Consider the following 15,600-nt stretch of genomic DNA (forward strand, 5'->3'; position numbering starts at 1 on the left):
GAGACATTATGGGACTTCAGTCATTCCCTTTTGTGTCCATGCCTGGGGACAATTGTTTAAAGGCATTTTGTTCCTGACTGGGGGCTTCACTCCTTATCTTTAAATTCCTGGAATTTCTTTCCTTCTTCTTTTTTTTTTTTTAATAGCCAAAGGAATTTCTTTCTTTCTTTTTTTTTTTTTGAGACAGAGCCTCAAGTTGTCGCCCTGGGTAGAGTGCTCTGGCATCACAGCTCACAGCAACCTCCAAATCCTGGGCTTAAGCGATTCTCTTGCCTCAGCCTCCCAAATAGCTGGGACTACAGGTACCTGCCACAATGCTTGGCTATTTTTTGGTTGTAGTTGTCATTGTTGTTTGACAGGCCCAGGCTGGATTTGAACCCTCCAGCTCTGGTGTATGTGGCTGGCACCTTAGCCGCTTGAGCTACAGGTACCGAGCCAGCCAAAGCAATTTCTTTCTTTTTTTTTATTTGAGATAGAGTCTCACTTTGTCACCCTCGGTAGAGTGCCTTGGCATCACAGCTCACAGGAACCTCCAACTCCTGGGCTTAGGAGATTCTCTTGCCTCAGCCTCCCCAAATAGCTGGGACTATAGGTGCCTGCCCCGCTGCCCAGCTATTTTTTGTTGTTGCAGTTTGGCCAGTGTTGGATTCGAACCTGCCACTCTCGGTATCTGGGGCCGGTGCCCTACTCACTGAGCCATAGGTGCCGCCTGGTGAAGATGTTTTCTATCTCTTTAAGACTCTTCCCTCACTGTATATGGAAACTGAGACATGCTTTCCTCCCTCGGGGAGTGATCAAGAGGAGCAAGGTAATATCTTGTGTTCTTTTTTTCTAAAGGAGATGGATCAAGTGGGCCTCCCAGCTAGGCAGAGGAAGGAAGATTGTCTCCAGCAGGGATGGAAAGATTAGAATTACTGACTGCAGTTAAATATCTGAAAGTTTAGGGCCCTCACTTTAAAAGCTCTGTGTTTCTGCTTATGTACAGGAAATTTGGTACTTTGGTATGAGAATCCCTCATTTTTCCTCCTTTCATGGCAAAGTAATAAACTTCTCTTTCCTTTTCTACCTCTTGCCCTTTTTTTCTGATGCAGATTCATAGATAGGTGCCAAGCTTTCAGTAACATCATGACTCTTGGAACCTTCTGGTGGTTCATGTAACAAATAAATGTTGATCACCTGCCGTGAGTCAGGTGCTGTGCTAGGTGTCAGGGTAGGGATGGGGGACATGGGGAGGAGGAAAGGGAGTAAACAAGATACAGTTTTTGCTTCTAGGATTTTCAGTCTGGTCATAGGGGCATAAAAAAAGAACAAGTCAAATCAGTAGAATATGGTAAGAACCATATAGCCCACTCTTGGGGGAAGTTGGTAGAGGAAAGATTCCAGAAGGAAGCCATGAGAAGGTAGTATCTGGCAGGGCAATTGCCTGTGATTTGGGTGTGCCTGGGAGAGGGGGGAGGCGCATTCCAGAGACAGGGATAAATGCCTGAAGAGGTGAAGAGGAAAGAGCAGGGCATAGCTAGGAAAGTAAAATAGTTCAAGACTACTGGAATGAAAAAGAAATACAACAAGGACTCACCGAGGCAGACGGGTTGCCTGAGCTGGTTTGAGACCAGCCTGAGCCAGAGTGAGACCCCATCTCTAAAAATAGCTGGGTGTCAGTGACAGGCACTTGTAGCTCCAACTACTTAGGAGGTTGAGGCAAGACAATTACTTGAGCCCAAGAGTCTGAGGTTGCTGTGAGCTGTGACACTACAGCACTCTACCGAGGGCGATAAGGTGAAACTCTGTCTCTTAAAAAAAAAAAAAAAAAATTGAAAGAGAGCCCCAGTGAAAATAGTGCCACATCACAGAGTCCCAAAGCTGCAGATGCTGGCAAGAGCATGGGGAGACAGGAACACTTATATACTCTTGGTTGGAATGCAAACTGATACAGCCTTTTTGGAAAGAAGCACAGAGAATTCTCAAAGAGCTAAAAGTAGACTTCCATTTGATCCTACAATCCCAATTACTAGGTGTCTACCTAAAGGAAAGAAAAATCATTTTACCATAAGGACATTTGCACTAGAATGTTTATCACAGCTTAATTCATAATTGCAAAGATGTAGAAACAACCCCAAGTATTTATCAATTTATGAGTGGATCAATAAAATATGGTATATGAATAACATGGAGTACTAAACTATTAAAAAAAAAGGAATTAATACCTTTTGCAACAATCTGGATGTAACTGCAGACCATTCTCCTAAGTGAAGTATGTCAAGAATGGGAAGACATTAAACTGGAACTAACCAATTAGCACTTGTGCACAGATGGAGGTAAGATGCAATGAAAATCTGACAGGTAGGAAGGGAAGGTGGGAATAGGTAAGTCATACCTAATGGGGACAATGTACACCACTCGATGGGCACACTTATACCTTTGACTGAAACAGTACAAAAGCTATCTATGTAACCAACACATTTGTACCCCCATAATATTCTGGAAAAAAGAAAAAGATGCAAGGTCAACGCACACAAATCTTTCTTGGCTAGAATTTTCTTTTTTTATTTTCTATTTCAGAATATTATGGGGTACAATTTTTTTTTTTAAGTTTTTGGCCAGGGCTGGGTTTGAACCCGCCACCTCTGACATATGGGGCCAGCGCCCTACTCCTTTGAGCCACAGGTGCCGCCCTGGGGTACAATTTTTTTTTTTTTTTGAGACAGAGTCTCATTTTGTCACCCTCAGTAGAGTGCTGTGACATCATAGCTCACAGCAACCTCCAACTCCTGGGCTTATGCGATTCTCTTGCCTCAGCCTCCCAAGTAGCTGGGATTACAGGCACCCACCACAACGCCTGGCTATTTTTTGTTGCAGTAGTCACTGCTGTTTAGCAGGCCCGGTCTGGGTTTGAACCCTCCAGCCTTCGTGTATGTGGCTGGTGCCGTAACCACTGTGCTACAGGCGCTGAGCCCAAATGTTTTTGAGTATGAATTTTTTTGTATAGTTTGCATCAAAGTTGTGTGCTTCTCAGCCAGGTAGAGTGCATTGTTGGCTAGAATTTTATATTTTATATAAATCTGTCTGGCTTGAAGATGATACTATAAGGGCTTGGTAGGGGAACATAGGCAAAATCCTTAGTAGCTGTGTAATCTTTTACAAGTTATTTCACCTGTCTGTGCCTCCATTTCTTTTCTTTTTTGAAGTACAAGTTTGCAAGAGGCGGGCTAACCTTAAGTGCAGGGTAGCCCTGAGCCCCCTCCACAATGGCTATTTATTAAGGTTATACACGACAGGTGTGGAGAGTTAAAGTGCTGACGTACACAACAGGTGTGGAGAGTTGAGGTAATTACATACAAGGGCTGCATGCATAAGGATTCCCATGTGCTCTTTCCCACGTGTTCTTTCCCCACAACCCCTATGAAGAAGTACCAAGCATCAATGTTTAACACATGCTTACTAACGAGTGACCCATCTTATCTCATTCTGGGACACTGAGTTACTTGGGGGATTACCCCTAAGTCACAAAATATCTCTAGGCTTGCCAGAAGACTGTCCTGTTCTATGTTTCCTTTTAATGTGATAAAAGTTGGTAACTGTCCTTGCAAGCATGGTGTCCTTTCCTCTACAGTCCCCACTTATACAATACCACCAATTCAATTCCAGATGACTTCTTTTTTTTTCTTTTTTCTTTTTTTATTGTTGGGGATTCATTGAGGGTACAATAAGCCAGGTTACACTGATTGCATTTTTTAGGTAAAGACCGTCTTGCAATCATGTCTTGCCTCCAGAAGGTGTGGCACACACCAAGGCCCCACCCCCTCCCTCCTTCCCTCTCTCTGCTCTTCCTTTTCCCACCTCTCCCTCCTTTCTCTCTCTGCTCTGCCTGTGCCTCCATTTCTTTATGTATAAAATGGAAACAAGAATAGTATCTAATTCTTGCGGTGGTTATGAGGATTGGAAGAGTTAATATTTGTAAAGTATTTGAATAGGCCAGACGCATTGCTAAGCCCTGAAATACATGGAATCTGTGTAGAAGTCAACAGTCCAGTGTTTATGGTGCCGGCCTGGTGTATCTAATGCTGGAGTTGATGATCCTCTTGGCTGGATACCTGAGCTTAAATCTATTACTAGAATGTTCAAATGTCTTCATTTACTTATTGTTGTTTTAGATTCAAAACATTGGTTTTCATAGGTATTTGTCTAATGCAATGTCAGTTAATTAGGTCTGAAGTATAACAGTTGTCAGGAGAGGCTTACATTACCTTACTTGCATTTGAGAAAGTCAAAATCTTCAAAATATGGTTAGTTCCAAAGTATATTTTTGATAAACTGGCTTGAATACCGCATTGTAGATAACAAGGTTAAATAAAGGTTCTAATAAGACAAACAGTGACAATTTAAATAAATCAGATGTTTTTGTCGAAGATTACTCTGTGATTTTCTCCAATTATTCATGACATTTCACCCATTCATATTGTGATCTGCTTTAATAGTGGAAGAAAAAAAAAAAAACCCTTGTCTCTCCTTGTTTATTCTTTGTTCTCAAGGAGATAAGCTGTTTATAAAGATACGTTATTTGTTATTTAAATCACTTTTACTGAAGTTGTTTATTTCCTTGTTTCAGTTTCTAAAAATATTGCACAATTGTAATGCTTCTTAGAGATGTCTATTTAATTCAGAGTGATTTGTACTGAAATTCTTTGCTAAATGGTCACAGGTGCTGATGTGTGTAACATGCTAGAGTGAGTCAAAACTAATAAGTGCTAAAGGAACAAAATAATGGAGATATGCTTATGTCAAGTTTCATAATCTATGATTAAAAGCATTTTAGACCTAAAGTCTTAGATATTTGTAAAGATCTACCTCTATACATGCCATTTCATAAGTATTTAATAATGATAATGATAATAAATTAGGTATAACACCAAAACCATAAGCAGAAAAAAACATAATTTAAATCCAGAAATCTGTTTCTTAGAATATGCCCTTTAATCACTTTGCAGACTTTCAAGATCATAATTATTATATAAAAGTAATTACATTAAATGATAATTTACCTAGTAGTAAAGTATCAAATTAAAGCTGAAAAACAGTACTTGTAAACAGAATCATATATTTTTAAAAAAATTGTTGAACTGCAAACATGTGAAATTATATTTCCTGCTTCTCTCTTTGCTAAACATAAAACTACTTCCAGGACTTTGGTTATTTGGTACTATAAATCTACATGGTAAGGCTGGGCACAGTGGCTCAACCTGTAATCCTACCACTCTGGGAGGCTGAGGTGGGTGGATTGCTTGACTTTTGGAGTTTGAAACCAGCCTGAGCAAGAGCAAGACTTACTAAAAATAGAAAAATTAGCCAGGTGTTGTGCTGGATTCCTGTAGTCCCAGCTCCTTGGGAGGCTAAGGCAAGAGGGTCACTTGAGCCCAAGAGTTTCAGGTTGCTATGAGCTGTGATGCCATGGCACTCTACTCACAGCAACAGATGAACACTCTTGTCTCAAAAAAAAAAAAAATAATAAATCTATAAACCTAAACTGGCTTATCCTACCTAATAAACAGGATTGATGTATTGGTATGTGACATAAAGCCAAGTGGATTTGATATTTTAAGGGACAGCTGATTATTTTCAAGAACTAAAGGTTCAAAATCTAGCTGAAAAAGTGAAGCTTGGTACCATAATTTATAGTACATATTCCTGCTGAGAAAGTCCTGCATACAGCAAACTTTGGTAAGTGAGATACATGCTGAGAAAATTGGCTCCTTGACAATTGGTGTGTGTAGACATTCAGGTCTCATGACACTTTCCTCATCTGGTCCTCATTTTTCTCCAGTTCTGGTTTTGGCGGAAGACACTCAGCTTTGGGAAGAACACTATTTGAAATTAGCTATGTCGCCTGTAGTCCCAGCTACTTGGGAGGCTGAGGCAAGAGAATCGCGTAAGCCCAGGAGCTGGAGGTTGCTGTGAGCCGTGTGACGCCACGGCACTCTACCCGAGGGCGGTACAGTGAGACTCTGTCTCTACAAAAAAAAAAAAAAAAAAAAGAAATTAGCTATGTCTGGCTAGGCGTGGTGGCTCACGCCTGTAATCTCAGCACTCTGGGAGGCCAAAGCAGGTTGATTGCCTGAGTTCACAGATTTGAGACCAGCCTGAGCCAAAGCAAGACCTCCACCCCTTTAAAAAGAGCCAGGTGTTGTGGTGGGCACCTGTAATCACAGCTACTTAGGGAGGCAAGAGAATCGCTTGAGCCCAAGAGTTGGAGGTTGCCATTAGCTATGACGCCAGAGCATTCTACTGAGGGTGATAAAGTGAGCCTTTGTCTTAAAAAAAGAAATTAGCTATGTCCATGACTAAAAGATATTTGGGTTTTATCATCTAGTCTTGAGAATTTCTCCACTATCAGTAAAGTTGGGTAAATATATCTTGATTTACATCTTCTCCAGGTTACTTTCCCAAGAAGTCCATTTGAAAAACAAAACAGAAACAGCTGATTTCTTTGAACTCTAGGCCAGATCACATATGGTAGTTCTATTATGGCATCTTTGAGTTTTGAGAGTTAGCTGCATTTTGGACCAACGGTAGTTTCTCTGAATAAGTAGTCTACAAAACTGAAAAACATTTTAGTCACGACATCAATGAGCAGCAAAGTCTTACATGATATAGTAACAAGTCTACTTGTTGTTTGAGGTACAGACTATTCATCTTTTTGTGGGGCAGGGGGGAAGGAAGGACAGAGTCTCACTTTGTGGCCCGAGGTAGAATGCCTTGGCATCATGGCTCACAACAACCTCAAAAGCTTGGGCTCAAGTGATGATTCTTTTGCCTCAAGCATCCCAAGTAGCTGGGACTACAAGTGCCCACCACAACACCTGTCTATTTTTAGAGACAGGGTCTTGCTCTAGCTCAAGCTGGTTTTGAACTCCTGAGCTTAGGCAATCCACTTACCTCAACCTTCCAGAGTGCTAGGACTCTACTAAGCCCACAGGCTGTTTCATTTAAGGCAGCGGTCTCAACCTGTGGTTCAGGACCCTTTTGTAACAATGAAAATACATGGCAGAATTAGGAAGGTTGAGAACCACTGATTTAAGGGCTATTTACCTTCTTAACTAGACAAACTTTCCATTCCTGTTACTATTCAGTTAACTACTAGAAGGTGTAGGATCTGTGTTACCTTGGGCAAGTTACTTATTGTATTGCTCAAGGTCACTGAGTTTTAATATATAAAATGATTAGGTTAAAAATCAGAAGACCATTAAGGTCCTTTGAGGATCTAAAAATAAATTTATTCACTAAGTCTGAATATCCTTACTATATGAATTATATAATGTGTATGTAATTATGTTTACAAAATACATATGCATTATTTATTTTTTTATTCTTTTTTTTGGTTGGGGATTCATTGAGGGTGCAATAACCCAGGTTACACTGATTGCATTTGTTAGGTAAAGTCCCTCTTGCAATCCTGTCTTGCCCCCAAAAGGTGTGTCACACACCAGGGCCCCACCCCACTCCCTCCTTCCCTCTCTCTGCTCTTTCTTTCCCCACCCTTCCCTCCTCCTTTCTCTCTCTGCTCTCCCCTTCCCCCACCCCCACCGTGACCTTAATTTTCATTAATTGTCCTCATATCAAAATTGAGTACATAGGATTCATGCTTCTCCATTCTTGTGATGCTTTACTAAGAATAATGTCTTCCACTTCCAACCAGGTTAATAGAAAGGATGTAAAGTCTCCATTTTTAAAAAATGGCTGAATAGTATTCCATGGTATACATATACCACAGCTTGTTAATCCATTCCTGGGTTGATGGGCATTTGGCTGTTTCCATATTTTGGCAATTGCAAATTGAGCTGCAGTAAACAGTCTAGTACAAATGTCCTTATGATAAAAGGATTTTTTCCTTCTGGGTAGATGCCCAGTAATGGGATTGAAGGATCAAATGGGAGGTCTAGCTTGAGTACTTTGAGGTTTCTCCATACTTCCTTCCAAAAAGGTTGTACTAGTTTGCAGTCCCACCAGCAGTGTAAAACTGTTACCTTCTCTCCACATCCACGCCAGCATCTGCAGTTTTGAGATTTTGTGATGTGGGCCATTCTCGCTGGAGTTAGATGGTATCTCAGGGTTGTTTTGATTTGCATTTCTCTAATAGATAGGGATGATCAGCATTTTTTCATGTTTGTTAGCCATTCGTCTGTCTTCTTTAGAGAAGGTTCTTATTCATGTCTCTTGCCCATTGGTATATGGAATTGTTGACTTTTTTCACATAGATTAATTTGAGTTCTCTATAGATCCTAGTTATCAAGCTTTTGTCTGATTCAAAATATGCAAATATCCTTTCCCATTGTGTAGGTTGTCTATTTGGTTGCTTAGCTGTACAGAAGCTTTTCAGTTTAATGAAGTCCCATTTGTTTATTTTTGTTGTTGCAATTGCCATGGCAGTCTTCTTCATGAAGTCTTTCCCCAGGCCAATATCTTCCAGTTATTTTCTTATGCTTTCTTTGAGGATTTTTATTGTTTCATGCCTTAAATTTAACTCCTTTATCCATCTTGAATCAATTTTTGTGAGTGGGGAAAGGTGTGGGTCCAGTTTCAGTCTTTTACATGTGGCTATCCAGTTCCTTCAACACCATTTATTGAATAGGGAGTCTTTCCCCCAAGATATGTTCTTGTTTGGTTTATCAAAGATTAGGTGGTTGTAAGATGTTAGTTTCATTTCCTGGTTTTCCATTTGATTCCAAGTGTCTAGGTCTCTATTTTTGTGCCAGTACCATGCTGTTTTGACCACTATGGCTTTGTAGTACAGACTAAAATCTGGTATGGTGATGCCCCCAGCTTTATTTTTATTACTAAGAACTGCCTTAGCTATATGGGGTTTTTTTCTGGTTCCATACAAAACGCAGAATTGTTTTTTACAAATCTTCAAAGTATGATGTTGGTATTTTAATAGGAATGGCATTGAATAGGTAGATTTCTTTGGGAAGTATAGACATTTTAATAATGTTGATTCTTCCCATCCATGAGCATGGTGTGTTCTTCCATTTGTTAATATCCTCTGCTATTTCCTTTCTGAGGATTTCATAATTTTCTTGATAGAGGTCCTTCCCCTCCTTCTTTAGGTATATTCCTAGGTATTTCATTTTCTTTGAAACTATGGTGAAGGGAGTTGTGTCTTTAATTAGCTTCTCATCTTCACTGTTATTGGCGTATACAAAGGCTACTGACTTGTGGACATTGATTTTATATCCTGAAACATTACTGTATTTTTTGATGACTTCTAGTAGTCTTGTGATTGAGTCTTTGGGATTCTCTAAGTATAAGATCATGTCGTCAGCAAAGAGGGAGAGTTTGACCTCCTCTGCTCCCATTTGGATTCCCTTTATTTCCTTGTCTTGCCTAATTGTATTGGCTAGAACTTCCAGCACTATGTGGAATAGTAAAGGTGACAGAGGACAACCTTGTCTGGTTCCAGTTCTAAGAGGAAAAGCTTTCAGTTTTACTCCATTCAGTAAGATATTAGCTGTGGGTTTGTCATAGATAGCTTCAAACAGTTTCAGAAATGTGCCACCTATGCCTACACTCTTCGGTGTTCTAATTAGATACATGTGCATTATTAAACTTGAAACATTCTTGGAGTTGCCCTGCATGTATTAAAATTCAATTAGTAGTTTCTGTCATTATTTTCAAAAATTTTTTTCTAATTAAAAAAATATCAAAAGATAAGTGGTGCCTGTGGCTCAGTGGGTAGGACGCTGGCCCCATATACTGAGAGTGGCGGGTTCGAACCCGGCCCTGGCCAAATTGCAAAACAAAAAAATAGCTGGGTGTTGTGGCAGGTGCCTATAGTCCTAGCTACTCATGAGGCTAAGGCAAGAGAATTGCCTAAGCCCAGGAATTAGAGGTTGCTATGAGCTGCGATGGCATGATACTCTACCCAGGGCGATAAAGTGAGACTCTTGTCTCTAAAAAATGAAAAGAAAGTATCAGAACATGCTTAGGAAATAAAGAGGAGTTGGGAGGTAAATGGATCAGTTTTCCAGTTTTTCTAAAATAATGTATACAGAAGTTTATGAAAAACAAGATAAGTGACATATTTTCTGAGTCTAAATCATTTGGGTGACAGGAGGTGACATATTATTTTCTGAGTCTAAATCATTTGGGTGACAGGAGAAGGTGGTAAGGTGGGCAGGAACCAGATATTTACTTTCTAAATGTCCATAATAAAGAAATTATACTTTATTTGTGTAGAAAGTAAGGGGGCATTGCAAATTTAGAAAAAGTGAAGGAATGTGGTCAGATAGGTCACATCTTTGGAAAGACACATCTGACAGCAGGATGGTGTGGAGTGGAAAGAGGCAGAGCCAGAGTTGGGAGATGATTGCATCAGCCTCTGAAAGACAGGGGGAAGACCCAATAGTGGGGCATGGACTTAAGCCATTTTAAGATGATGGAATAATCATATTTGGTGAAGAATCAACATAAGGGATGAGAAAGATCAATTAGTGGAAGATGCTCCCAGATGATAAATTTGTGTTAGAGTTGAGGAAAGGTGAAATTTGTTATAGGTTGCTGCTATTTTACAGTTTTTGGCCGGGTCTGAGTTTGAACCTGCCACCTCTAGCATATGGGGCCGGTGTCCTACTCCTTTGAGCCACAGGCACCGCCTGGTTGCTGCTATTTTAAAATGAACAGTGGACACTGGTTAAGATAGAAAAACTCACCGGCCCCATATACCAAGGGTGGCGGGTTCAAACCCGGCCCTGTCCAAACTGCAACCAAAAAATAGCCGGGCGTTGTGGCGGGCGCCTGTAGTCCCAGCTACTTGGGAGGCTGAGGCAAGAGAATCGCTTAAGCCCAGGAGTTGGAGGTTGCTGTGAGCTGTGTGAGGCCGCGGCACTCTACCGAGGGCCATAAAGTGAGACTCTGTCTCTACGAAAAAAAAAAAGATAGAAAAACTCCATCTCTACAAAAAAATAGAAAAATTGGCTTGGAGTGGTGGCTCACGCCTGTAATCCTAGCATTCTGGGAGGCTAAGCAGGTGGATTGCCTGAGGCAGAGCAAGACCTTATCTCTAAAAATAGCTGGATGTTGTTCTGGGGACCTGTAGTCCTAGCTACTTGGGAGGCTGAGGCAAGAGTATCGCTTGAGCCCAAGAGTTTGAGGTTGCTGTAAGCTGTGACGCCACAGCACTCTACTGAGGGTGACGTAGACTTTGTCTCAAGAAAAAAATAAAAATAGGGTGGCGCCTGTGGCTCAGTGGGCAGAGCGCCAGCCCCATATACCGACGGTGGCAGGATTGAACCTGGCTGTGGCCAGCTAAAACAGCAGTGACAACTGCAACCAAAAAATAGCTGGGTGTTGTGGCAGGCGCCTGTAGGCCCAGCTACTCAGGAGGCTGAGGCAGGAGACTTGCGTAAGCCCAAGAGTTGGAGGTTGCTGTGAGCTGTGACACTACAGCACTCTACCGAGGGTGACAAAGTGAGACTCTATCTCAAAAAACAAATAAATAAATAAATAAGAAAACACAAAGGGAAAGTTACAGTATCAGGCAGTTGGTTGAAATCAGCAGTGGAACAAATTTTCAAAAGGGCTGCTTTCTGTTTAATTTATGGAGGTTGGTGGGGAGGGGTGATAAAATGAGGTTTGCCAGACCTTCTGTCCAGTCTTGGCCAGGAACTCTGTTTTTAAGGTTTTCTGGGTCCCCTTGGTCAAGGAGGGATCCATTCAGTTGGTTGGGGAGTTTAGAATTTTATTTTTATTTCTCACTTCAAATGAAGCATGTTTGTTTTTGTAGGTCTGAGTGTTTCTTTGTTAAATTAGGAGAATCTGCACTTATGTAGAAGCATATGCAATGGCAAATAAATAAATAAATGGAAAACAGACTTTTGGGTTGTGTTTCAGTTACTTCTGTGACATTAAGTTTGATGGTTATTTAAAAAATTAATCTTTAAAATGGGCTGAACTGTATGACCCAGCAATCTCTCTTCTACATATATGCCCAAAGGAGATAAAATCACCGGGCCTTGCAGAAAGTGTCACACCACAAAATTATGAATAGGAAAAGAGAATTCACCATAGTATAAAGGAACATTTTGTCATATAGTACACAATAGAATTAAACATAGAAAACAAACTTTGCACAGTGTCCAATGAGGTTTATCTGATGCACGATTAAACTTTTCCCAATACCCTACCATGATGACTTGAAATATAGTTGACATTGGTGATTTTTGACAATCGCTATGAGACTGAATTAAAAAAAAAGTAAGTGTAAATTGGTTTATTTTTTTTTAAATTCTTATTTTGGCAGAAGCAATCAAAATAGTCTTCCCCACACATGATTTGATGAAGCTGGTAGAACAACCTCCAAATTATTACGCCATACTATACTTTTCCTGTTTCTTCGGAATCCTCTTTGGGGTGCCAACCCTGCCTGAGTTCCTGGAATTCTTCCTAGTGTAGTCTTTGTCTTCACACAACTGAAACTTGGTTTTCTCTTTCCTATACTCCAGACTTTCTTGCCTGCCTTAGTTCTCTTTATGCCTTGTTCTTGGAAGATCTTCATCTCTTGTTAAAAGTTAAGCTTCTAGAAAGTTTTCTTGACTACCAGCCCAAGGGCTCTGTCATGGATTCCATAGCACTTCCGTCTTATTTTTTCTCAAGTTCTTCACCCCTCTTCCTGGATTGTCAGCCTCTTATGGAGAGCAATTTGTATTCTCAATACACTTATCAAAGCGTTTCAGAACATTTTTGTTTAATTACGAAAGATAACTCAGAAGTTACCCTTCAGATACATGGTCCCATGACTAACTCCCTCCAGTAATTGTCCACCTTGCACCAATGTCTTTCCTATGCCACTTATAATAAATTCCTTGAAAGCATTTGAGTGTGTGCCATATTTAGTTATGCTATTCAAACATGGAAAGGAAAAGTGCTAGGAACACATTTCAGGTACTCTGCCAAAAATGAGTCAGATGCTAGAGGCAAAAATACTGGGATTACAATTTAGGGAGGTGTGCTGAGGTGACATCAATATTTTATTAAAACGACAGGCTACTGGGCCACCTACATTTCATTTAAGTTTCAGAATGTCGGTCAGGGGAACTAACCCAAAAGGCTTAGGGGGCGGTGCCTATTGCTCAGCCCCATATACCTAGGGTGCAGGGGTTCGAAACCGGCCCCAGCCAGCTAAAATAGGAATGAGATTTGTAACAAATCTCATCTGTAGTCCCTGCTCCTGGGGAGGCTGAGGCAAGAGAATTACTTAAGTCCAAGAGTTGGGAGGTTGCTGTGAGCTGTGATGCAACAGCACTTTACTGAGGGTGACACAGTGAGACTGTCTCAAAAAAAAAAAAAAAAGGCTCAGGAATAGTTACGTGACTACTTATCATAATCACCTCCCAATACCTTTTTTCAGCCTCCCAGTAGCCAGGGCCATAGATGCGAGCCACCGGACCCAGCTAATTTTTAAAAGAATTGTTTTGGAGGCAAGGGAATCGCTTGAGCCCAAGAGTCTGAGGTTGCTGTGAGCTATGACGCCATAGCACTCTACCAGGGGCGACAAAGTGAGATTCTTTCTCCAAAAAATAAATAAATTAAATTAAAAAGTTGTTTTGTAGACACCAGAGTCGTGCTGTGTTGCTCAGCCTGGCCTCAAGCGGCCAATTTTCCCGCCTCCGCCGGCCAAATTGCTGGGATTACGGGCGTGGCCACCACGCCCGCCCGCTTCCCAGTTCCTTGACTCCTGGAAGAGTCGGGGTTCCAGGGCAGCGGGCGCTGGGCGGAGAACTGAGGCCCTCCCGGCCCAACCGGAGCAGCCCCGCCCCGCCCCGCCGCACCGCTCTGAATGCTGGGAGTCGTAGTCCTGGCTGTGCTCTCAAGGACAGGGCCCTAGAGTCCAGTCTTACCAGCAGGCTTTTGGAGATCAAATTACCTAACTGCTCCCTTTGGTTCTCTCGGTGGAACCTTCACCGAGCGCGACTCAGTGGGTTTGACTTTGCCACCGTCTCTCTTCTGGGTTTCAATAAAGTTTTACTCTTCCTACCCCGCACGGAGCTCAAGATGGCGGCCTCCTGGCCGCTCGTGGTTATCCTGCGCTCGTTAGCTCAGGGCCAGCTGAGAGGGAGATGTGTTGGGTTTGGGGCCTGGGCCGCCGCTCTCGCTCCTCTGGCCACCGCTCCTGGGAAGCCCTTTTGGAAAGGTCAGTGACTGTGCCATGAACCCGCCGGACCAACTGTGCATCTGACTGGAGGAGGCTCTGGGGTCACCTTCCCTCTCCATTCTCCCTCTGGTGCCTTCTCGTTTCACGGCCTTTAGCAGCCAAGGCATGCTCAAAAGGAGTTTTAGTATCTCTGGCCCTTCTGTACTGCCTGTTCAGGAACACTGAGGGAAATGGCCTAAAGTGACTTTCATTTGGAAGGTCAGAGGTCCACTCGGCGTTTGTCACCTCCAGGACATTAGAGCGCTAAGACCTGGTGAGCCCAGGTGTGGGAGTGCCTGGCTTGAAGGGAGGCAAACGTGGAATTGAGGCCTGGGAACCCTTACATTCTTCGGCTTCTCCAGCTCCCGGGTCAGGGGAGGGAGTCGGAGGGAGCCGTAGGGAGCCATAGATTAAGAATTACATCCCTCTTGGCTCAGCGCCCATAGCACAGAGGTTACGGTGCCAGCCACTTACACCTAGACTGGTGGGTCCAAACCCGGCTGGGGCCAGCTAAACAACAATGACAACTGCAACAAAATATAGCCAGGCATTGTGGCGGGCACATGTAGCCCCAGCTTCTTGGGAGGCTGAGGCAAGAGGATCGCTTAAGCCCAAGTATTTGAGGTCGCTGGGAACTGTGATGCCAGGGCACTCTTCCGAGGGCGACATAGTGAGACTGTCTCAAACAAACAAAAAAACCATCCCTCATACCTTTGCAAGACTCGCTTTGGGGATTTGGGGAACGCAGGTCCACAAGTATTGTTAGATTGGGGGATCAATCCTTCGTGTTAAAGTTACTAGAGGCTTCTTCTGCAGGGTGTGTTTTGTTACCAGACTTCCATTCTTCCTGCCTTCATTCATTTAATTATTATGTGTTCATTATTGAATAAATGTATGTTTTCAGTGACCAACCCCACAAAAGCGTCAGTTTCATTGCTCTATTCGTATATTCCCACTAAATTTCAAATAATTTTGTCAGCTATTAGCACCATGATTGGTACCAGATGGGCAGACATGATTTTTGAATGAATGAATGAAGTTATTCTCTTTGTATCTCCCATACACATACTTATGTTTTCCCTTTTCTCATTTCATCTTATATATGTCAATAAATTGATATACCTTAACAAATTGATTTTCATGGGCCAATTTAGCTAAAAATGTAATAACCTTTGGCCATTATCATCAATGCAGTTGAAATTAATACTAGTACTATTAGGTCACCCTGGGTGTTTCTGCGAAGATCAGCATAATGCACTTAATGCATAATGAACTATTTAGGTAGTATAAGCTGTAGATTATAATATAAAGTGTTTTTTTACTTTATCACCCTCGGTAGAGTACTATGGCATCACAGCTCACAGCAACCTCCAACTCCTGGGCCTAGGCGATTCTCTTGCCTTAGCCTCCCCAGTAGCTCC

At 42.0% G+C, this 15,600-nt stretch overlaps 1 protein-coding gene across 1 annotated transcript in view; it reads left to right on the plus strand.

The window, feature by feature from the left end:
- Nucleotides 1-13,863: 13,863 nt before the first annotated feature.
- Nucleotides 13,864-15,600, plus strand: part of AFG1L (AFG1 like ATPase) — a 216,958-nt gene continuing 215,221 nt past the window's right edge. Inside the window, exon 1 of the mRNA XM_053590851.1 lies at nt 13,864-14,179. Within this exon, the coding sequence (XP_053446826.1) occupies nt 14,041-14,179 (139 nt within the window). The 5' untranslated portion in view covers nt 13,864-14,040. The remainder of the gene's footprint in view (nt 14,180-15,600) is intronic.

This window comes from Nycticebus coucang, chromosome 5, assembly GCF_027406575.1.
Source record: "Nycticebus coucang isolate mNycCou1 chromosome 5, mNycCou1.pri, whole genome shotgun sequence".
Classification (NCBI taxonomy): Eukaryota; Metazoa; Chordata; class Mammalia; order Primates; family Lorisidae; genus Nycticebus; species Nycticebus coucang.